Raw genomic sequence first — 25,879 nt, forward strand, 5'->3', positions numbered from 1 at the left:
CTCTCGAATCAAAACAAAACACTAGTCAACACATGTATATGTAGGCTACATCTAATATGGCAACACAAACTTCAAGATGTTTGGCTACTTGACCTGCAGTAACCAATTGATTTGACAATAGTTGATGGTTAATGTTTGTGTTGGCATATTTGATTGTGATACGCGTGTTGATCAATGCTTTTATTTGATCCAGGAGCAAACGGTGATTGAGTTGTATGGTATAGTTTCCTGGAACATTTTTTTTTTTACTTTTTTTTTTTTTTAAGCCTGGATGTTTTAGACCCCATTGACTTTCATTGTATGGACAAAAAACAGTTTAAGTTTTAATTCTTCAAAATATCTTCCAATTGTGTTCCATGGAAAGTCATACCAGTTTGGAATGGCATGAGAGTGAGTAAATGACTATCCCTTTAAGTTGCACCGCTTCTAAAAATACTTGTAAACTACTTCAGATCAAAACGGACTTTACTGTTGTCCAGCAGCTGGACTGGAGCTCCACCACTTTCCATGTGTGTAGAGTAGAATGTATTTGTGTTTGTGGAAATAGGGGTCATTTATGGGACCCACATATCTGTGGTTTCCCTCAGTTCTGACCCTTGGTTCTGGTAACTTACACTGTAGGAACCCTATTTTAGTCTGTTTGGATTGTATGTTCCTGTGCCCAATGTTTCTGTGTGTAGAACATCTGGCTGTAAAGGAGACCATAATTGGAGAACAAATGCCATACCAAGATTTAATTATTAACTGCAGGCGGAGACGAGTAGATTTGTTTTTTTGGTGATTATTATATTTTATTGATTATTACTGATACATACTGTTAAAAAAATAAATATTAAGTAATTGGTGAAACCCTGCAGCTATTCAGAGGTTGTGTTTTCCAAAAGATAGATAGATTACAACTTGGAAAGCAACTTACACATTTGGAACATCTGAAGAAATACAAGCAGTCCATGATGGATCACTTCTACATAACTGATCTATAGAACATCTTTCTTAACCTTTTACAAGAAATGTCTGGAAAAAATATTTTCTTTTCTTAGATGCACTTGGAATCTTTTTTAACAGTACTTTCATGCACATAGCAGCATTGTTGTGCATATTCATCTCTTTAATGTGCACAAATAGCGGTGTAAATTCATGCTATCTGCAAACTGCACGCAATGTATTATTTAGAGCACACAGCTGACAACTCTAAGTGATGAGGAAAGAGAACGGGGGAGTGATTGGGAAGATACATGAATGTGTTGTTTTGGACAGTGAACTCATCCTGTCCCTGGTGCACGCTGGCTGACCTTCCTCTAGTTAACAGCCAGAACCAGACCAGGTGTAATCACTTTCTCCAGCCTTCCGCCAGTCTTTCTGTCCAAGGGAGAGAGAGTAAGCGAGTAGGGGGTGAGCCAGTCGAGTGGCCTCCGGCCGACCCTGCACACATTCCCTCGGAGCCAGTGGACGATAAGCCTGATGTGCTATCGGTCTCGCTCTTTCTCCCTGTCTGTCTCTCACAGGCTCAGTTAGTATTGGCAGGCCAAGGGAGGTTTGTATGGTAAAGCAGTAAGTCTGTGTGTGTTATGCATGTTATTCATGCTGGAAAGTGGGAGAGAGAGAGAATTGGGGGAGCTGACCCTCCGGTAACCTTGACTTTGGTCCAGTAAGGGAGTCAGTGAGGATCTAAGTTCTGAGCCCCTCACCCCGTACCACTTCACCGTTTAATTCAGATCAGTCCCATGCCAGGGGCTATGCCCTTACGGGAGAGCACGGGGTACAGAAAAAAGAGCCTTGTATTATTTTCACATAAAACCTCTCTCTACCCCCTGTTTCTTTTTCCTCTGTTTTTCTTTCCTTATTTTCTTGTTTTCCTCCTCCCTCTGTGAATTTCTACTTAAAGGCTTGACAGAGATGCTGTTTTACCAGTCGTGCCTCTTTAATAACCTCCATCTCAACCTTCATCACCTTCTTACCGGAAAGCACAATGTGTCATAGGCCATTTACAAATGCCAATTTGTTTGTCATTAAATAAGGTAAATAGGATTTGGTGAATTCCATTGGGATAACAAGCACTGACCTGACCCTTTGTTTCATTTTGTTTTGTTTTTCTCGATCTCACTCTCTCTTTCCCTTTCTTTTGGCAGCTGTTTATCAGTTTGTCTTCATGCTGTGGTGATCATGAGTAAGCAGTATTCCGTCTGTAGCCTTTTGGTGACCCTGATCATGAGGGCTGTTAGAGTTCATGTCCATATAGACAGCACCACGCCATCACCAAAAAAGCCTTTTATCGGATTTTATCGTTATTCATGCCCTGTGAAAGGGGTAGGAGTTCTGTAATGCTGGTTTATTGTCTGTCACCACACCACATGCACAAACACACACAGATCCACATTCCATCTTCATTTACAGCAGCTGTAAGAGCCTTTCTGATTTGTCCATTTCCTGTAAGCCTCAAAAAGGATCTTTTCTTATAGATGTGAGACACAAATATGATTTCTGGAAAACGCCTCAACAAAAGACACAGTGTGTCAGGCTGGTAATAAAGCTGTTTTGAGTTTCCATTTCATATTTAAATATACCACAGCATTTCATCCTGTTTTAGCGCATTCTGGAATAGAGCACAATAGTCAAGTTCCGGAAGTAAAAATCCCATGCTTTCTCCATAAGACAATGACTACCAAAACCTTTGAAGACAGACCTTTAAAAAGTTATTTCAACTTAAAAAATTTTTTTTTTCATCCCAATTCCTAATGAAAAATGTGTACTATGTGTGTGTATACATACAGTATACACTTATCGTTTTAAGTTTAAGTGTGAAATGAAAAGCATGATACTTTATTTCACGAATAGTACAAAATACGTATTTATTTAGAATTCAAATCTTTGGTAAGAATGTATGTCTTTACTGTCACTTTTGATCAATGTTCCATTATTAGATTTTTCCTGTAATGTCAAGACACAAATCTTTTGTATACATCTTCATGATTCCTTTTTCTTATATATTTACCTCAGAATAACTGTTATTTATGTTGGCGTGAGTACATTAGATGGCATACTGTACATAGATCAGACACAGTACATTATGTATGACTGTGTGTATTTAAAAATGTTAAAACTCTCTAGTAAATAATTAGGCCTTTTTTTTCTCTCTGTTTTTTGTTCCTCTTGGCTCTCCTTGCACATTGCAGACTGTTTTAGATTCTTGCTACTAGCTCTTAGTTCTGACCGTTCTGTCACACTGCTGCTCCAGCAATAACTTCTACCTTGTCGGAATCCACAGGAAGGTAAAAGGGAGGTCATGTCTTCCCCAGGACAGTGCCAAGTTTCTCAGTCTAACAGTTATTAATTACCACCAGCAACTCTTTTAAACGGTTTGTGTGGATGAAATGGACAGTTAGAATGAGCTCATCCTCCACCTGCAAGACATTATTGTTTGTCCATATATATTGCTCATTCATTAACACTCATTCTTAGCTGATCTGTCCTGAATTGGACCGAAAGGGCTTGTGACTGTTTTGCTGTCATTTTGACCTGGCAATAACTCTCTTTTCTGAATGGACAGGAAGTTGAAAGTGAGGCCACCTCTTCCCCTAGGCTAACGTAAACGCTGTCAAATGTCCATGAATTACAGTTTGCAACTCTATTAAAATAATTGTCAAAACAAGTCAACCGGAAGGTCACAGAGAGTATACAGAGGGACGTGCCAAATCATCTGTTCTGTGACCCAAAGACTATGTAGCACCTTTTTATGTAAAATAAATAGCATAATACGTTAATAATAAATATATTTATTCATTTATTTGTGTTATATATATATATATATATATATATATATATATATATATATATATATATATATATATATATATATATATATATATATATATTGTGTCATTGTTTGTCATCCGATTTTACTAAGATTTCAGTGAACCAGGCTTTTCTAAGGTTCACTAACGCAGCCAATCTATAGATGTTTCAGAAATGGGACTGATTTAAATTTCTTTGGGATTTAGCCACTTTCCTCAGAACTCTGTGACCGCTTCACCACACCATAACCCCAGAGATAACTCTTCCTTGTCTGAAGAGGACAGGAAGGCAAGTTTGAGGCCAAGTCTTCACAAGACTTCAGCCACTCAGACGTTGCAGCCTCAGGAAGAGGGCTGTTTTCACTTGTCCCTGATGTGGATTGCTAACAGAGCAAAAAGGACTGATAACAGAACAATGACCCGAGCGGGGTTCAGCTTAGAGGCAGAGTGTATCGGCCACTGCAACCATCGCCATCTTGACCACCCACTGACCCCAACCTCCCTCATGCTTTTTGGACATGCTTAGAGTTTCCTCAGTAAAAGTTCACTTTGCAGTTAGAGATTAGCAGTGTCTTGTAGTGACTTGTTTTATACACACCCAGTAAGAGAAACTCTGTATCAATTAAGTATTGTCACTGAGTTGAAAGGTGTAACCTTAATCTCATGAACTCTTTGTATCTTGCGGTCTGTGTTTGTTTTAAGTTTGAGTTATGACTGTCAGAATACTTCAGGCTGGAGATTCTGCTCTGCTGAAATCTTCTGAAGCCTTTCTTGAGATTTCTGTCCAGTCTTAATCATGTAGGTCTCTGCTTCTAATGTAATTATATGAGCCACTCAGTTGTGGCACAGCCCCACTAGCATCCTAGCAGAGTGGACCAATTGTAAGCGGTTATTGTTCATTTTTAAACTCAGATTTTCCTCTGTTCAGAGTTCAGTGCCGGGTGAATTCTGTTTGAATGAGAGCATCACTATGCCCTGCTCACTCTGAATCATACGGTCTCTTTTTTGGTACACCCTCTGTGTAGACATACTTCACTGCCATTATTTCGACATGATAACATGCAACAAAATTCATGTTTATAAAACTTAAAGGGTAACTAATCCAAAAATGGAAATTCTGTCATGGTTTGCTCAACCTTTTGTTGTTTTTTAAATGACTTGCTTGCTTCTGCAGAACACAAGATTTTCTGAAGAATATTGGTGCCAAAACAAGAATTTCATGGTCCGGTCACAAAAAAAAAAAGGAAGAGATTTTTCCAATTATCTTATTTGCATTCCACAGAAGAAAGTCAGTCATAACTTTGGAGTGACATGAGGACATGATAACAGAATTTTCATTTTTGAGTGAGCTGTACCCTTAAGATTGTTGGCAAGACTTTTATTTTTCTTTTTTTTTTCTTTTATTCCTCCATACTCTTTCTCGTTTTGATTGGCAGTTGCTGTTATCTCCAGCACTGGTGCTTCTAGGACTTTGTCATTTGGAAGTGTTTTTGACAGAAAAGAAAGCACATGTTCAACATTGTTAATCCTTGATGATTGACATGAGGAACCTTTCTTAGCTGTTAAGAGCATGTATGTTTGTATAGACTGAGATTTGTGTTTGAGTGTCTCATGCTTGCTGTGTTGCTGGACGCTTTAGCGTAGATGGAGCCTAAGCCAAGATAACCTCTATGGATAACCTCTGACCTCTGTATGCTACTTCTGTGTGGACTTACATATGGCTTTAGAAACAGGGATCCACTTTTCCTTTCTTTTCTTGTACCCAGATACCGCTTATCATTTTCCTCCCGGTGGACTTTGACTGATGTTGAATGATGCTTTAGTTGCTGCTCCTTCCACTTTTTTTTTTTCTTTCCGCTGCTCTCTCTGCTTTCACATGATCCACAACCATAGATAGCTGAGCAAAGTGTTTTTGATTCAGACTTCTCTGTGCATTATCTGTGCAGGTCAGCTTTAAGATAAGATGCTTTTCCTGACCTTTCTCAGTAACGTTTGCAGATTTCCCACAGAAACCTCTAGAAATTACCATAAGCGGTGGTCGTATCAGAATACATGGATGATAACTAGGCACCTTAAAATGTTTGTGTTTGAAACCCCTTAGTTAATTGACTTGGGGGTGGACAGGATGATTGAGTTTCATGATTGTTATTTATTCTATAAAGCTACTCAGCCCACTTTTTCCACAATTGTTATTAGCCGTAGACCCAACAAATTTGCACGTCAAAACTTTTTGCACCTCTTTCTTGCATCTCTTTTTACTTCTGTTGAAAATGCTGAAACACAATGTTTATTTGAAACAGATAAAATGTATGCTTTTAGTCACATATAAATTGATTAATGCACATACATGGAGAACATCAAATGTGATAAAAAAGAATCTCAAACATGCATGACGTGAGAACCAATTAGGTTTGTTCTTGTCTGGTACATAAGCACGTTTGAGCTTCCACAAGAAACAATGAAGTTTGTTATTGTGAATTAAATATGAATTAAGCAATGTTCCATTTCCACTTCCATTTCCAATTGCTCTCTGTATGTACATTGATCAAATATTTGTTTTTTTAAGCATCAATGTTTTGGAGGAATTGACTTCTATTTAAGGGATAAATCTCTCAGCAGGTTTCATTTCAAATTATTTCATTTGTGCTTCAAAGATGAATGAAAGTTTTATGGGTTAGGAAGAACATGACAAAGTATTTGATGACAGAATTTTCATTTTTGGTTGAGCTAGGCCTTTAAACTAGGATCATTCTTATTCTTTTTGCTGAGTGCATCAGAGAAAACTGTTTACATGTCATTTGAAGAGGCTAGGGCTGGGATAAACGATTATTTTTTAAACGATTAATCTAGCGATTATTTTTTCGATGCATCGATTAATCTAACGATTAATTTTTTCAGCCCGATTCGATTACGATTATCTCCCCATTAATTGACTACTAACAATTTATACATGTTGATTTACATATCTGAATGAAAAAAACATGAATTCCTTAACATTGCAATATATGTTTATTGCTCTTAAAATTACAAAATAAAAGACTAAGAATGCATTACTTTGCACTTGTATAGAGATAGCATTCAATAAAACCTTGAAGCCTTGAAAACACATAGCTTACTGAAACAAGCTTACTGAACACATAGGGCCTAGCTTACTGAAAAAAAGTTCTTCTTTCAGATGAAAATAACAACAACTTAATGTCTAGCATTCAATAAAAAAGGTCACCCAAAATACTTGTTTAGAGCAATTAAAAGAATACAGTAACCAATGTAAACTTGAGGGCTTTAAGCTAAAACAGAGAGTGCTTTTCCAAAAAAAAAAAAAAAAATGTAACAGTGGGAGCCTCTGAAAAAAATCTCCGAATGCTCCATGTGAAACTTTGGCGTTCCGCCCTTTTTCTATCGTGTCTAATGATTTTGGTTAATATGCACGAGGGAGGGAGAGAGAGAGCAAGAAGCGCTCGTGTTGTTTGAAGACTGTGAGTGCGCGCGCAGCAGGGGCTCTCTCTCGTACGCGCCCTGTCACTGTCACTCACCGATCAAATAAGGCTTTGACAGGCGCCAAAAAAAAAGATCAATGCAGAAAAACCCCTCGATTGGTTATATAACGTTGGACAGAATGTTGATCCGGCCATCGCGTATATTCAGCGCACATAAGGTAAACGTTTTGCAAACGTTTTTTAGAGAAATAAAAACAGGTCGACGAATCGATGCGCATATTTTGCGTCGACATATTTTTTGCGTCGACGTCATTGATGACCTCGACGCGTTGTCCCAGCCCTAGAAGAGGCCAACAAAGATACTTGCTATCCTTTTTGATTATCGTCTTGATTTCTTTTATTTTTTCTTTCTGTCAGATCTCATATGCATATATTTGCTCCCAGCAGACATTTACTGCTGCTCTATCTGTATCGGATTTGCTCTTCATTCACATTTACGTCCATGCACTTGAGCTCCATTTGCTCCGGTTCAAATCACAACTTGCATACCAGCCCATTGTGACTCACCCCATGTTTAGTAGAGTTTTATTTAGATGTATCCTGAAGCTACTCTGCCAGATAACTGAGTAGGTCCTTCTGAATATACTGTAGGACAAGTTTTACTTTGGCCTCTTTTTCTGGTTGTTTTAGGTGAGGGTTATTGTTATTGCTTTCTTTACTAAGCTGAGCTCTCTTTCTGTGCTGGATATTATCAGTGTTATCATTATTCAGGCTCAAGCTCAACTGACTTTGGCCTGCGTGAGCCTATGGGGCTGCCGGCCCAGTTCTAGAATGTAGAGAGCCAGAGGGCAGCCAGAGGTGAGAGGAGAACTAACAAGAAAGGAGTGAGAGGGGATGGCATGGATGAAGTGATAAGTTGCAGTGATGGCACAAAGAGAACAAAACACTAGCCTTAGTGACTACAGAACACAAAACCAATTGACTTTGAGGTTAAGATCTTTATCCTCTGATCTTAGTTTCCCTTCTAGCAGCTCATTTGCATTGACCTCATGAAGTCGTAATTAATTATTGTACCTTATCGGCTGGTTATTCACAAGCCGTTGTAGGTTGCTACTAGGTTAATAGGGCATAGGTGATCATTACATAACAAGCTCCCCACCAGAGCATTTTTAGATTTATTGCAACAGTTAAGTGGCAAATCAAAACCTTGTTTTTCCAGAACCCTGTCAGAAAGAGCAACAAGCCTAAGGGTAAAAAAATAATTAATTGATTCAAGGTTATTAACGAGAATAGATATTCCTGCCGCATTCCAAACAACCAATTACGACCGTCAGAATAACTGTTATAAACCCTTATCCAAATGGCCTAAAGCGGAGAGAGAATCGGGGGTGACACTGAGGCTTTGAGGGAAACGAGAGCAACACATCAGTGTGTAACATCATGTTTTTTCCCCCCTCCCTTTATCTCCATCCTTCTTTCTTTGAGAAGAATGAGAGGAAGTGATAATCCAGCGCCCGCCTGCCCCTATGCCCCAGCTCCTCTCTAGCATGGCCCTCTGTTTGTTCAGAGAGGGGCCGATAACATTATCATGGGTCATGCTGAGGTCAAAGAGCGAGACCGAGTGGAAGTTCATTGGGAGGTGAAGGCGGGGTGGAGAGGCAAAGCGGAAAGGTGAAACCTGGGTCATGGACGAGTTTGACACACTAGCTCGCACTATGTGGAATGCAAGTCCATTCATATTACAAATGACAGCGGCAAAACCTGACTTTATTTCTATCCTCTTCAGCCTTCCTCTCTTGGTAGGTCTGTACAGACCATGCCAGTGGGAAGAAGAGAGAAGAAAGGAACAAACAAGATATGAATGCAAATCCAAAAATCACTTATCTTACACAGGTGTTTATCTGCCATCGCACAGGGTGTGGGCACGTGGTTTGAAGAGTGGGTGGTTAAACTTGTTTGTTAAAAGCTTGATTTCAAATGGACCTAAATAGTAAGTGCTTGTTTAAATGCTTTAGTCTGAAATTGTACCAGTCCATTATTATTAACTAAAGTTGAGTTCACTTTTACTTTTATTTGGTCAAATTCACAGTTGTTTTCATGGGCGAAATCCGGGCTCTTCAATAGGAATCCACGCGATCTGGAATTTCCCATTAAAGCGAAAGCATTTCCCACTGATTTCAAAATGACCAACAGAAAGCTCCTTAGTTAGGAAGTGACTTTTTTGAGCTGTGCTTCATACATTGATTCAATATTGGTAATGGACCAAGTTTAGCAGGCCATGAAATTTTGCTGTTCACTTAACAGACCTAGATAATACAATTTTAGCTTTGCTTCATCTTAGAAGTATAAAATTCAGCCAAACTTCAGTTGTCCTCAGCTTTGTGTGGTTGTGCTAAAAGACCGAGGGGATTTGTATTTAATACTAGTATTTTCATTATATACTTGGAAAGACAGCTGAAGAAAACCTGCTGTAGCTCAGTTATAACAGTGAGTTTCACATATTTATAGCCATGTCTTGCTGGCATGGATGTATTTTCCCCATGTACACACTGGCATGTATTTTTTTTTTGGCATCCCTTGATGTGTCTTTATGACTTTTGTGAAGTCATTTCCCTTTTTTCTGCTTGTAAGTTTGGTGACATGATTGATTGTGTTTGCATTACCAGCACTGATCTAAATGTGTGTGTTTGTGTGAGTAGGTTTGTTTGGGAGGGAGGAATGTGCTCTGTTGTTTATTGAGCCCGTGCTGAGGGGTGCATTTTTGGCCAGGCTCCAGCAAGGTCAGTAGCTGGCCGGGTCAATCACAGGTCATTACCGGCCCATTTTCAGGGTCAGGTCCTAGTGAAAGAGTGTAAATGGCTGTTCTCTTTTAACCTCCCTCCATTCTCCTCTAATCCCCTGCTTTGTCATGTTGCTTTCCCCCTGTGTCTCCTTTATAATCTGATTTAAGGGGCCCTGGTCACTTATGTAACATTGGGAGAAGTGAACTGTCCTGATCTAATAAGGGCTAGTGATGGTGTTTAATGAACTTTGATGATCTCTCTTTGTCTTTTCTTCCCTGCACCACCACTGTCCTCTGGTTAGTTACTGGATCTCTTCACTCAGTGGGACTGGTCAACTTATCTGGCTGACTACGGCCGACCCACCTGCAAGTACCTGAGAGTCAATCCTCACACGGCTCTTGCTCTCCTAGAAAAGTGAGTATCACACTGGTTTCTCGCTCTTCTCTCCACTCATCAAACCACTTGCACTTACATTAAGACATCAGATCAGATGCAAACCATTTTTTGTTTTCTCACATCTCTCATCTGTTACTCACGAGCAGGATTTCTCGGTCGTAAGTACTCTGCATTTGGTTTTTATGTGATGAGCATGCTCTTTTACATGAGTAATTTCATTAAATGTCCAAGTAGTATTTCACCCTGAAAACAAAGGATAAGAAACAATATTTTAAATAGAGGAAATTAACCCTTTTTATGGTTTTAGTATTGTGACATTTTTATGGCAGCATATACCTAAATTGTCATTATTATAACTAAAAAATCTCACTCTTGCAATACAGTAATGAAAAACATTCTGTCCAGATACAGTGATTCATATTTATAGAATTCAGATCTAATTTTGTAAATGAAATATAAAATCCAAGTCATTTTTATACAAAAAATTAAGTACAATAATGAAACCATGATGATGATATATTATATTATATGATATTATATATAACAATACTGATACTTACAAATACTGTACAATGTTCTTTAATAATATACTTTGCATTTAAAACAAATTATATCTTTGCCCAGTGTATATTAATGATAACTTATTTATCAGTTATCATATTTGTGTGTGTATGCGACACACACACACACACACACACACACACACACACACACACACAAACAAAATAATATTATTAATATATTATTTATCTTTTCTGTTTTGTTTTTTTTGTAGTGAAATACAACCAGGACATTTATTAAAGGAACACACCCCTATTTTTGAAAATAGACTCATTTTCCAACTCCCCTAGAGTAAATCAGTTGAACTCAACTGTTTAACTCTAGGGAGTTGGAAAATGAGTCTATTTCCAAAAATAGGGGCGTGTTCCTTTAACATTTATCTTTTATATTCACTCACATGTTCAGTGTGTGTTAAGTTTGTAAGGTTTGGTTCACATTATGAATTTTGCTGTACATTATATACATGAGTGTGTTAATGTCAGTGTTTTGCATGCTGTCATCAAAACTCCTTCCGTGTTTGCAGAATGTATGCATTCCTCAATGTTGTGTATGTGTGCATTTGCTAGACTTCGATCACTTCTGCTTTCCTCCGTCACTCTCTTTTTCTTTCTTTCCCTCCCTCCTTCCCTTCTATTGCTGACCTCATGTATCTGTGATATAAAGCAGCAGAGGATTGGCATTACACAAGCACACACACTAACACCCCCCCCCCCCACATCTGATCCCTTTAGAGCTGCACTTACCCCAGCCTTAGCCTCTTGCCCCTCTGTCTGAGTAAAATTGATCTGTATTATTAAGCCTGGCGAGGGTTAGCACAGCACTAAACATGAATACTGTGTGTGTGTGTGTGTGTGTCTGGAATCAGAGCACGACTTGCTCGTTGAGAAGAAAAGCTTTCCTTTATTGGAGTGTACTTGAAAAGACAGGGATTTTAGTTGCTTAGAGGGGGGAAAGGAAGATTAACTGTAAGAACATGAGTTTTAGTTTGTATTAAAAAACTCATCCAGTAAAATCTTGATTGTTTCTAAGTGGAGTAAGCAGCCAAACTGAGAAAGTGAAGTTGGGCCAGCAGTGATGTGATTGTGTATAACCTCATTGCAGGGATATCCAATATTTCAAGGCTACTGTTGCATATCCAATTTTTTAACATTCAGAACAAGATAAAACTTAGAATGAGAAAAATATTGTATAGAAATGCACCAAACTCCTAACAGTCATAACAGATCTTTGAATCATTTTCAGATGTACATGCATGTTGTCGGAGAGAAATGCTAAATGATAACAACAAAATGCACTTTAACTTCGGTGTGAGGGATACAGAATATGGTTTGGATATAGTTTTCTAAATTCTTAATAAAAATACAATTGAACTGTTGCATTTAAGATGATTGATTTTGTTTTAACTGCTTTTATTATTTTTGAACCAAAATTTGATTGTTGTGAGTGTCAGTTTATTTGTCAATTTCAAAAGTGATTACATTAATACATTGATAATTGTTTGCCTTCTTTTATTTTTAAGTGGCACTCCTGTTTCCCAGTAGCATCTGTCCACATTAGGCCTGTGTCCTCATCTTCACAAGGTAGAAGCAAATAGGAAAATCCACTTGCAGCGAGATTAAACATTGTTTGTGCCAACCACAGTATGTTTTGTGCAATGAATTATAGCCAACCAAGAGCATTAAACCATCAAAATTCAAGAAACACATACTCTCAAACGATAAAGACAGGTCTGTGTTGTGTTCATAATTTTAGTTTACAGTAAACAATTTTGCTTCTGTTTCGGGTCGGTAGCTAATTCCGATGAAAATCCTTGCCTGGAGCAGAACCAGTTGAGCATCACTTTTCAAATACTCTGTCCACCTCAATCTCCACATCTTGTTTGTTGAACTCCAGAAGCAAGTCACAAGCTCTTATGCTCAAAGCACAAATTCTGCACTAGGTGGTGGTGGTTCTTATCACCATGGTAATCACATGCGGCTCTCTGTAATAAAGCAGGGATGCATATCACTAATGCAGTACAGTCATGCATCCGTGGCGATGCCTATCTTGTCTAATACTTCTAGCGAATAAGACACACAGGAAGAGTTGATAGAAGTAGAGCGAGTGGATTGGTTCCTGGTGGTGATAATGAAATTGCTTCTGTAACAGATTGACTCTCTCTTTTACAATATTTGTAACTTGAATTGTGTTTATGCTAGACTTTGTAGTATTTTATGATTTCCCTGAATTTGTGAATGTTCATCTAATTTTTTCTTGCAAAAAAGTTTAGTTTTGCCCCATTCTTCCTAATGCCTGACCCTTTTTTAATTTTTTTTTTTATTTTTTTGCTAGTGTACCTTTAAAAAATTATATATGTACAGTTTAGGATCAGAACGTTTTTAATACTTTATTAATACTTTTATTCAGAAAGAACACATTAATTTGGTCAAAAGAGATAGTAGAACAATGTTAAATAAAGATTTATATTACGAAAGATGTTACAAAAGACTTATTTTGCAGTATTAAAGAATAATGTTTTGCAATATTACCATTTTGCAGTGATCAAATAAATGAAGACTTCTGAAGAAAATCTCGCTAATTGTCAGTTTGAAATGAGCAAGGAAAAGACTATTTTCTATAATATGCCCCATTTCAATTTTCAGGCTGAGGACTACAGACTAATGTGGGTTTTTTTTTTTTTTTCAATGCCTTGATGAGGGGTCACTTCAGTATTTTGTCACACTCCAAGAGCTTGGCCACGATTTGTCTGGTTGCGAATGAGAGGAATGTGCAGGCATTGGCTCAGTGATCTCCAGGCTACTGAGAAGAAGCATTTGGCACAAGTGGCAGGGATGTGAGCAAGTTCATTAGAACCTCTGTGCAGGACTGCTCCAAGACCCCTGCATGGCACACCATATGGAGCTCATTTCTTAACCACACAGTGGTAGTCTCCGTTAAAGTATGTGCGCTTCCTCAAGCTCTTTAGTGGTGCAGCACCCTGTGACCGTCATGACATTAGATTAAGTGCCCCCCTTGTTTCATACTTGCATATCTCTTTAATGATCTCAAATGCTTCATTCATTGTGTGCAGGATGAAGGACACCAGCCGCAAGAACAACATGTTTGCTCAGTTCCGTAAAAATGAACGGGACAAGCAAAAGCTAATAGACACTGTCGTCAAGCAGCTGAGAAATCTCATCGCCAGCAACCAGGCCTGAGAAAGCCATCGCATCGGCACACAGCCCCACGTCCTGATGAGTTGCCACCAGACTGCGTGAACTTTGCTTGCACACCTTCATTAGTTGATGTTTTTTAAAATAACACAAAAGATGTTATTTTAAGAAATGTCTCTATTTCTTTTGTCAAAAACATTTTTTTTTAAATGTATTTTGTTTTACAGAAGAACAAGTCATCCAGGTTTGCTGCAATGTGGATAAATGATGACAATGATGATTTGATGAATCTCGTTAATATGTTTGAGAACACAAATGAATATTCTCACAGATGTGTCAAGGGTTCATTTGAGAGCTGATCATAATCAGTGAAGTTTTACTGAGTTCTCAATACAGGGAATCTAGTTACTGCTCTTATAAAATTTTTGTGTAGTAATTGTATTCTAGACATATTTCAGCTTTAGTCTGTTACAGCTAAGACTTAGCTTATAGCTTAATACCTTAAAGAACAACATCTGTGTGGCAGTTTTGGAGAAGATTAGTTTACTGTTGTCATGAAAATGACTAGGTTAAGATTAAGTTTTTTTTTTCTTTCAAATATGCAAAATAGAGGCTTTGGTCTCTTGTATTCATTAAATTGCAAATATATCAGCCAGCATTCAATGTCAAAACTGACTTGAGGATGTGTAAGGGAAGGGGAACCTATTATAATGGCATAGAGATTAAGAGAATTACAAGAGCAGGCTAATGTCAGCACATTTATTTTCATTTACAGTCATGTGAGTTTATGTACACCACTGTACATTAAAACTAATATAAATTGCTTTTAGTGTTTACGCAGTGTCATCTTCCCATATTTTCTCTGATTGGAATGAGGGTGCAATATTACAAATTTATTTTCAAACTGAACTAAAGAGTTTTAAGGAACTTGGAGGAACAAGGAGATTGTTGTGTGTAAAGGGAGTTTTCTATTTCTTTTCTATTTTTACTGGTACAAAAGATGTATGTTTGAAGCCTGTTCCTTACAATGGATACAAAACCATTAAACTATAAAGGGAATTCCTCATTTTTAGGGACAGAATGTGCACCATGTCAAAATATGCATTGGATTCACCTCTTCCTGTCTGTGCCTTGACTTTTTTTGTTTTTGTTTTTTCATCCGCACAACACCTGGTCTTGGACGAATGACTAGGGAATGGACATGAGTTAGCGTGTAAAAGCGAGCACGCATGAGAACATTCAGCCTTAGCAGACAGCTCTGATTGTAGAGCACAATAATAACTCCAGAGAGAGATGCACTGTACAGAGTGTTATATTAAACCACGAATGAATATTACAATACTAATAAATTCAGCAAATGCCAACAAATAAGTAATAAATGTATTTATTTTTTTTGCATCTGAATTGTAATTTTAACAGCATTTAACTGTCAGTTTTGGGGACAGGGTCATTATATTTATTTATTTTAATATTCGGATGCTATTATTGTATTCATTAACATTTAAAATTTTTCTTATTATGTTTTTACGTTTTCATTTTATTTGTAATATTTCTTTGTGATTTTGACATATATAAAAGCTGTTTTTTTATTTTATTTTTTTATTTTTAGTTAAAAATGACACCTGTCCAGATGTGCACTAACCACAGGTCAGTGGCTCTGATAGCCTTAAAAAGTTTGGGTCGGTTAGTTTGCCTTAACAGAGATGGAACTTTTGCAAAAAGGTACAGTATGAATGTATACATTGTAGACTAAATGATTAATACTTTATACATCTTACCAGTTTTTCTGTGATTGAATGAATTCATTCTCAGTCAAATAGTGTCATTGTATGCCTGATATATGAAATATAAAAGCAGTGCGGTTGAGCATTATGGTGGTCAGTGACTTTTTGATGAGACCTTAGATGTCCTAGAGCCACTTGATGTACACAACACTTTCCTCTTTCCTCGCACACTTCTCTTACTCCATCTTCCGCCTTTTTATTGCGACACAAAACCTGTTTGTGCAATCACTGTCCCCTCATGCAGTGAGAGATGCCCCCTGCCACCACCATTTATGTCTGTGTGTGGAGAACGTTACTGAGCTGGGACCACACCACAAAGACATTTTCCTTTTCCGCTTCTTCATTCTCTCAGACGAGACACCGTGGCCCTCCGGGTCTGTTGGTCTCCCACATGTTTTGGGAGAGATGGGCAAAACAAATCTTTTGGGGCTCACTTGAGCGCGACAGGCTTTTTGTTGGGGTTGAGGAACCGAGCAGTGCCAGCTTATAACCGGATGATGAATCCTGCCTCCTACTGCCCATCTCACTGCCCGTCTCCCTCACACCCCAGGACCGATGGCGAAATTCGGAAGTTCTTGCCGTTATGGTCCTTTTGAGCCAAATGTAAAACTGAAGATTAATTGTTTCTTTCTTACGGCCCAAGATAAAAGACTTGCTTGAATGATTTATACTTTTGTCACATAACCCATGGTGAGGGAATTTGGTGATGCAGTCGCCTGGAAAGTTTTCTGTAACACTTCATTAGGCTGTAATTTTATGCTAGACGTTTACAGACAATGGTGACTTCACATCCAGTGTGAGTTCAAGATGACTTGACCAAGCCTGACAAAAAAATAACAGGCATGGTACAAAACTACAGTACATGTACCTGCATTCAAAAAGTTGATGGACAGTAAGAATTTTTCCCGACGGGGTTGCATTAACTTTATTACAGTGCATTGTTTCATACACCTAATGTCTGGTTGAAGAGTTTTCTGCATGTGTTAGAGAGAAGGAAAGTGACGACAAAGATCAAGATCAGTCTTCACATTTACTGTACATGTTGTTTTTAGCAATATAAAAAAATTGTCCTTTGTCCTCTAACAGGCCATTACAAAAAAGAAAACAGATATACCTCTTGAAATAGAAATCTTTTTTTAAATCACATTTTACATTTATATGCAAGTACTGGGAAAAACTAATGAACTAAATGTGCATTTACTAATTATAACATTGAGCGTTGTAAGCACTGTATAACTATATAACTAGTAGGCTATATTTAGATTCTGAGAAGTCCAGTTTTGTAGCTTGTTTGATGTAAAGTAGAAAATTCCCATAAATTAGAAATGTTGCCCATAATTTTATTTTCCACATAAAAAATTTTCAGCAATTTTAGCTTTTTTTTTTTTTCGGGACATGTCAAGAATATCATACTGTATATGCTTGTGTCAGTTAGGTATCCAAACATTTCATGAGGCAGACCATGTGTTTGCATCACTCTGGACATTTCAGTATTGTCTTAGAATATGGTCAAAATGTTAAAACCTTTATGGTCAACCAAAGATTAATGGAGGTGCAATGTCATTCAGCATTTTTGCTATCTGATAGTGATACTATAGAGTTTTGCTAACTCCTCCATTAGCAAAGACATTGAATGTATCTATTACAAGTGGCCGTGTTTCGTGTGTCCCCAAAAGCAGAGGACAAGTGAGGTCACGATCTCACTACTGTCTCAATATCCAGATAGACAACATTGCGTGCAGAGGAGCATAGAATAAACATTTGCCCAGAACAGAAAAGAAAAAGAAATGAAACAGATAAAAGCAGATTGCCAGCGATGGCGGAGACTGATAGTATGTCAACCATTGATCTATGTCTCTTACGGAAGAGAGTTAAAAATAACCTGCATGTTTATATGCCATTATGTAAGTTATTGTTAAAATCTGTGAGTGTGTGCAAATGGGTCAGATGAAAAAGCAGAAGAGGGAAGAACAATTTGCATAGTGTCTGCCACGGCTTCGTATCTGACTGATTATGGAAATATGGAGATCTGTGAACTAATCTCAGTCTGACTCTTTCTCTTTATGCCACAGTTTATCTGTTCACTAGCAGAACAGTGACCAACAATCACTTGGCAAACTGATCAAAGCTGTATTTGATGTTGACTGCATACTTATTTTTGCATTGGGATTGCTGAAAAATGTGTATTAAATAAGCAATGTGTCAAAAAAATGTCTACACTTTTAATTAGGGAGTTGTAAAGAGGCACATCAAAACCTATTGTTGCCCGTTCCCCTGGATTTGGTGTAATGACATTCAAGATTGGAGAAAAACATGTTTATATATTGTTGTATCGATTTGCATGTAACGTGTATATACAGCATACAAAAGTTTTGGTCAGTAAGAATTATTATTTTTATTTATTTATTTATTTAAAGAAATTAATACTTTAATTCAGCAAGGATGCATTAAATCAAAACTGAAACTAAAGACATTTAAAATGCTACAAAAATTTCAATTTCAAAAATGCTGTTCTTTTTAACCTTCTTTTCATTAAATAATCCTGAAAAATGCCATAGTCTGTTTTTAACACTGATCATCTTGAGCATCATATTTTAATGAAGTATATCGCCATATTAGAATGAAATATGGAATAATGGCTAATGAAAATTGGATCCACTGTCAGTTGCTTCGGTTAATTTTAGTTGAGCGGAAAATCTCAACCTGACAATTTGTATATTTGATTTCCTGTACATCAATATCAAGATTCACAGGAGACAGCCCGATTGTTAAAAGAGAGAGAACTTACAAGACAAAAGGTGAAAGTGAAGTGAGAGTGTGGGAGAAGATGACAGCGACAGCGAGTGCACGTTCTCCTCTCCTCCAATGAAGATGGATGGCAGCCCACCCTTACTCTCTCAGTGCTGCTGGGAGGTTATTGATGGGCTCCAGGAGCCAAAGGTTACAGAAACAAAACTGGCTTCCTCTGTGCATGCTTGTGTGCCCTCTCCTTCAGTCAATGCGTTTGGGAGGGGCTCGGGTTTAATTTGAACACTGACAACGACACACACCCAGGTTCCACAGGCCTGAAGGGGCCCATCTATCATTGCCTTGAAGCACTGAGGGTGTGCATGTGTGGGATTGGCAATTTATTGTTACATGGACGTTGATAGCACTGGACCCACAAAGCCAGTGGACAGTCGGGGTCATCATTGAGCCATCCATCTCCATCCACCTAGTCGCTCAATCACTCCACATTTTACTCTTAGTTAACACTGTTTGTGTAGTAAATCTCTACCAGTCTTAGACAATATGGTCATACAGTAAATAATACCTTGTCTACTCTGAATTGCTTTAGCATCAACTTATTGACCAAACCATTTTGTTTAAGATTCTGAGAAGTCTACTCTCACACAAGGTCTGTTCTCCAGCATCTTCACATATGGCTAGTGCTCCAGGAATCAAGATGCTTGTGCTGCTGTATTTTGTTCAGGGATGCTCATTTCCTTCAAAAACTTCTCTTGTCATGTTTAACAGTTAGCCTAGAGGAGTTACTTTTAGGACATTAAGCAGGGGGGAAATGAGCAACCTGTTTAGTTCTGACCAAAATAAAAATGTACTGGAAAACCTAATGTGCATATTATCCAGTTGAACCAGTCTCACGCTAGAGACAAAGGACCTGGCATTTGGATTCTTCCCTCTTTTAGACTAAATTGGATTGAATGACTGCTTTGGAATGCAGTTGCTGGGAATTTAGGTTAGATTAGATTTGGACTCCTTTACTTGTCAGATTCTTTTGGGTCCTGTTACTGTCCAAATGCTGATATCTCTATTTTAGATGATTGACCTGAAATCTAAACCTCTCATCTTAAAAATAATGTAATTTAGGGTTTCAATAACAATTTTGAATCAGAGACTTCATGCCAAAGCTGATGGGTATGTCAAAATAGGTTTATTGTCTCCTATTTAAACTGCTATTTATACCAAAAATACTCACGTTCTTCTTCTTCTTCAAAAAAAGGTTTTCAATAGTAAAACATGTCCGAATGCAGCTTTTTTCCATCAGAGGTATACATTTTAAAATCTATTAAAATAGTAAAGATATTTTAAATCATAATAAACAATTATTGCAAAATCAGTGAATCAAGTTTAAGGTTGGATTTTTTTTTTTTTACCTCAAGTTGAAGTTCTTAGAGAAAGGTTTATTCCTAGAGGGCCGACGTCCTGTAGATTGTAGCTCCAACACACTTGCCCAGATGTTTCTAGCAATGTTTCTGAGATTAGCTCAGATGTGTTTAATTTGGGTTGGAGCTAAAGTCTGCAGAAAAGTGGCCCTCCAGGAGAAGGTCTGGCACAAAATATATTTTTAAGAGGTGAAATGTTCTCTTTGGTTAACAATATGGCCTCAGCTGGTGTAGACACAACATTTAAAAATGATTTGCCCAAATGGACATTGTTCCTGGATCAGTCTTGGCTCATAATTTCAGCAACAATCCCCTTTGGTTTTTAGAAGGGCATTAGGTTTTGCGTCGTGAGTCTACAAATAGCTGTGAGATACTGAGTCACTGAGTGTGTGTTGTTTGTCTTCTGAGGCATTGACTCTTCTGTGGAATTGTGCTCTCCTTATGTTTCAGAGTCAGAGTCACTTCAGTTACAACCTTTCGATTTCTCTCACAGATGTTTGTAAGGCAGGGGATCCGACAGGGAACTAAACAAGAGCATATGCTGGCTAAATTATACATTCAAATATGATGTGTTCTGACATACTGGTAATATTAAATATTCACTTGTGTCGTTACTCAGCTATCAGTTATTATTTAATCTATTCATTTTATGTTATTATTATTATTCGTTTGTTGGAGGTCTTTTATTATTGGACAGTAGAGTTTGGGACATGTATATTAGTTGTTTTCTAATAATGTATATTATAAATAAAGAAGTTATAATAAGTAATCATTTCTATAATACTAAAATACTAATCCTAATTTGATTAGCATAAACCCTGAGAAGGATTTTAGTTCATTTGTTCCTGTCTTAGATATCGTACTACTGAAACTCAGTCTTACAGCAAAACTGAAAGGGATCCACAAGAATATAGTCATTTTTCCCTCGTCTGTTTCTTCTCTCCTCCATCTGTTTTGAGGTACAGGAATGTGTCTGTCGTTAATTAGCAGGTCACAAATGTTCTTGGTTTCCCGAAGTGAGGAGATTTCTGGATTTCGCCACATAAAAAAAAAAAAAATAACAATGATATCAGTGCGTAATTCTCATTTACCAGGAAACAAGCTGAAACGTGTGCATTCAGATGAACGGACATATATAAACAGTCTGGAGCAGGGGTTTCCCCTCTGAGAGAACATACAAATACTGTAAATGTATTCACACTTCACTGATGTTTTTATAAGTAACTTATAAACTACAGAATTGAGATAAAGTTCTCAAGATAAGGTTTTCAAGTTTAGCAGGTATTGTGGCTTCACATGTTGAAATAGTTTGCTGCTGGTGATCAACAGTCAAACGATTTTCAATAAAAACTTTTAGGTCTGTTTATCTTTCTCAAATTACCCAGTTGATATTTGATATTCCTCTCATTTTCTTTATGGAAATGAATCATTAACTACTGTAACATTCGTTATTTATCGGTTCTCTTTCTCTTTCAATTTTAAGTGTCATTGATTTATTTTTCAAATGTATCATCTCTATCCCAGAAAATCCCTGTAAAAATGGTTTTATGGGTTAACTTTAAGCTATCTTATACAACATTATTATTGTTATTTTTTATGTCGTCAAAGTAGCTTGGGATACTAGAACTTTAATATAGTTATTATAACTTTTAAAATGACCCCTCAGAGGACCCCAGATGATGCTAACCCTGAAACGACAAACAGAACTAACAAATATTGCTACAAGTGTGATTGCATCATATAATAATTGTTGTTAATAATGTTCATCATCTAATTGACTACGTCTTGTATTAATTTTTCAGAAAAATCCTGTCTTACGCACATAAACTGACAGTCACCACTTATAAGCTACTACTAAATATTGTAGAAACGTAATTTTCTGAAAAGTTGCTTTGTAATGATTTGTATTGTATAAAGCGCTGTACAAATACACTTGAATTGAATTGAAAATGTACCACCATGCCATCTTCTAATACCAGAAACATTGTCACAGTGTTTTTTTTTTTACAGTGAATTTCTGGTAAACACAGCTGGCAGTTTTTTTTATAGTAAATTTCTCTTTCTCATGTATGCCTACGTTATACTCACCTGCTTTCATTTGTCTGTCTCTCTCACCTCATTTGACCCTGTCTTTCCACACTTTCTTCCAGTGAATCGTTGCATCTCTACTCTCTGGGTTTTCTGCTTCTGCCTGGAAACTCTGCTACACCCGATCCTACACTGAAAATAATGCAGTATTCTGCTTTTAGATTTGATCTCATATAAGAGACAAAATAAACAAAAATAAATGATATAATAAAATAAACAGAAATATATTTTGGAATCTTTTTGTGTTTGACGGTATTTTACATATTTAAACCATTTCCCCAATTTTTATTTGAGCTTCAATCACATCCACCAACGCACTTCAGATTTACTTTTATGTTTTTAGTTAACCAGGTACTCCCATAGCAAATAAGCTAGCCTCAAATTATACATTTACATTCAAATATTCATTTTAAGACGCAAAGAACAAAGTAATTCAATATCCCCAGAACAGGCTCAGGGTGACAGGAGGACATGAGAAACAACTTGACAGTGTAAATATGAAACACACATTCTGCATTTTGTTGTTAAATAGACCCCAGATGGACCTAGAGGCAGCCTTGGTTTTGAGTTAGTATGGGTCTCACATGTCCTTTTGAACTGTGCTTGTGACTTGTGATGCTGCGGTTGTGTTACAAACATCTTCCAATAGTTTTTTTATTTTTTATTATCCCAAGCGAGTTTTGATTTTTAAGATGTTTGTGTGTAGTTCCTGTTATGTTGCTTAAAATTCTGGGTCCGTGTGTCTTCATGTCTGGCTTTTGTGCCTAATTTTGTGTTTATTCAGTTGACACCAGGACACTAAAAGTAATTTGTACTTCAAGGTGTTATTTACTGATGATATACATCTATAGTGCTTAAAATTTGTAATATAGAGCACAAATTATATGGACCACATTTCTGAAATACCTTATATTATGTATTTGTATTATTTTTATGGAGATTGAGACCCAATTCTCATTCTTTTAAAATAATTTTGTAGAGAGTGACTAAGATGTTCTTCTTCATCTTAAAAAAAAAAAGGGTTGGGTTTTGGGTGACAGTATTTTCATTTTTGGTGAACTACAGTATATTTATAATGCTGTTTTTGGGCCTTAATATCAGAAGAATTATCTTGCTAGTTTGTTCCCTTTTTTGTTTTCTAATATAATGAGTCATGCATTAATGCAAACTTTCAAATCTTGTCAGGTTTTGAAACAATAGGCAACATACACTTGCCAACTTTGTAAATGTTTACATGGGAGAAAAAAACAGACATCATTCATTAAACAAGTGAGGATCACACACTACCACATTTTCAATTCATTCTGAACACAATTATTAAAGATGCATGACAAATTAAAACAAATTGTGTTTTAAAAACTGCAAAGAATATCAAACATATGTAATATACGCTGACAAGATGGAATTATAGTCTGATACTAAAACACTGTAGTCTGTGTCCGTCATACCTGTATACTGTGACTTTTCTTGAAATCTGTCAGCTCCAACTGGTGGAAATCTGCAGATTGGCTCTGACTTTTGGCATATAACGCTGACTCTGTCCAGACTACAAATGTTGGCAAAAATCTGGACAAAATTTATGTAGTGTATTCCCACCTTTAGTTAGAGGCTTTTTGTTGGCACTTTACTTCTGATACCCACTAGTGGACAGTAAATAATGATTCCTGCCATAAATCAGTAGCAGAAGTACATATATTCAGAACTAAATCTGCAATTCAGTATGCAAATACTATTGTGCATATTTGTCAGTGATGAGGACCTCTCTGTCCATTCCATTAAAGGAGAGATGCCATGTGTCTTTTCTTACTAATGGAAGGGAAAGAACAGGATTAACACGATTTCACTGAGTGTCAACACCAGGGAAGCTTGCTGGTGTTCTTCCACTCTGATACACCTGGTCTCTTTAAGCCTGTGCTAATGTTCTATTGGAACGTACTGGAAGGGTGACGGTTTGATGAAGCTTGGTTACATTTATACATACTGCAAGGTCTTAAAATGGCATTTGGAAACACCGGAAATTTCCTGGCTTGATTTTTATAGGCAAAACACAATGATTCAGGCTCTGTGTCATGTAAAGTACTGTAAACGGTTGTGGCTAAACTGCATCCACTAGCTGTAGTGCAAACCAGATTAGCAGCTGAAAACCATCAGACCTCCCGATGACCCTTATATTCTGGCTGTGTTCTGTGTAATCAAAGTGAATTGGGATATGCTGATGATTTTCAGATAACAAACAATGTACCTAATATCTAGTATCTGTCATATATAACTCAGTTTGCGGATGCATGAGTGCCACAGTGACATCTGATAATGCTCAGTGTTTCTCAGCGCCTAAAGTTAGAATTGTCCAAAAGAAATTACAGCAAATGATTCATCAGAGCTTGTTTTCTAGAGAATGAAAGTCTTGTTGATATTGGTAAATACGTGAGTAATGTTAAAGACTTTATGGAAAAGTGGATCGTTAGTGATTATTTCTGGGATATGTGTCTGTGGAAACATTTCCTTTAACGGTTTTATTTATATATGATTTGATTTACCCTTTAACCGTGAGTGTGGCTCTAAAAGTGATTAGTCACTGTACCTTATTTCCACTGTCATTTCCTTCAGCTTCATTACTGTGAGCCAACTTATAATGGATTCATTGTGTCTAAATAGCACTGGTGAGTCATGGTATACTCACAGAATGTGATCCTTAGTGTGTCCTCAACATGATGTGAAAGTATCATAATATAGAATCTCTAGTTAGTACAGGGTAACACACTTATAAGCCGTAGGTGTGTATTAATGCAGTCTCACCACTCGTTCTTTACCCATGACCTCAGTTTGAAAAGGTGTTAGCCTTGATTGTCTTATTTAAGAGCTTTGGTCCGACATTAGCGATGGTGTGTATGTCCATACGTAAGTCTACTTTGAATTATGTAATGCTTATACAAGGGCATGATGCTGTGTCATAAGGTCGCAGGGTCATTGCATATCAGATTCATGTTATAAAGCTGGACTAGTGTTTAAATCGCAAGCTAAAAATAAAAAAAATCACAGCAATTACTTTATAGGTGTGCCTTCACACCTCAACTGTGAAAAGTTTAGTTTCAAACTTTAAAGAATCTGTTTAGCCAAAAACGAAAATTTGCTGAAGATGTTCTTGGCGTCAGGCCATCCGAGATTAAGGTGAGTTTGTTTCTTCATCCGAACAGATTTGGAGAATTTAAGCTTAACATCACTTGCCCACCAATGGATTCTCTGCAGTGAATGGGTACCATCATAATAATAGATGATAAAAGCATCAAAACAATCCATAAGTAATCCACATGACTCCAGTTTGTAAACAGCTTGTGAAGTGAAAAAGTGTTTTAACTTCAAACAGTTTCTTCCATCTTATATATGAGTCCTTTGTCCATAACATTGTTTTCCAGAAAACTTAGTTAGCAATAGCGGAATTGGATTGATATGGTTCAAGTCATTCTTATCTGACCAAAATCAGTTTGTAGCAGTGAATGATATCGATCACAATTGCAGTATAGAGTACCTCAAGGCTCAGTAATAGGACCGCTGCTTTTCATGCTTTACATGTTACCTTTGGGAGATATCAAGAAACATGATTTTAGCTTTCACTGTTATGCTGAATATACTCAGCTCTATATTTCTTCACAGTCAGAAGCAGCATATCAATTTGCAAAACTAATGGAATGCATAGTTGATATAAAAAAACTGGATGACTAGTAAT

The 25,879-nt window shown here is 37.1% G+C and overlaps 1 protein-coding gene across 3 annotated transcripts in view; it reads left to right on the plus strand.

Annotated features, from left to right (window-relative positions):
• Positions 1-14,246, plus strand: part of LOC132103969 (exocyst complex component 6B-like) — a 91,834-nt gene extending 77,588 nt beyond the window's left edge. For 2 of the 3 annotated variants that reach the window (XM_059509095.1, XM_059509105.1), the window contains 2 exons: positions 10,313-10,425; positions 14,039-14,246. In XM_059509095.1, coding sequence (XP_059365078.1) covers positions 10,313-10,425; positions 14,039-14,165 — 240 coding nt within the window. In that variant the 3' untranslated portion in view covers positions 14,166-14,246. The remainder of the gene's footprint in view (positions 1-10,312; positions 10,426-14,038) is intronic. The other variant, XR_009423494.1, reaches the window with a different exon arrangement.
• Positions 14,247-25,879: the final 11,633 nt, after the last annotated feature.

This window comes from Carassius carassius, chromosome 2, assembly GCF_963082965.1.
Source record: "Carassius carassius chromosome 2, fCarCar2.1, whole genome shotgun sequence".
NCBI classification, from domain to species: Eukaryota; Metazoa; Chordata; class Actinopteri; order Cypriniformes; family Cyprinidae; genus Carassius; species Carassius carassius.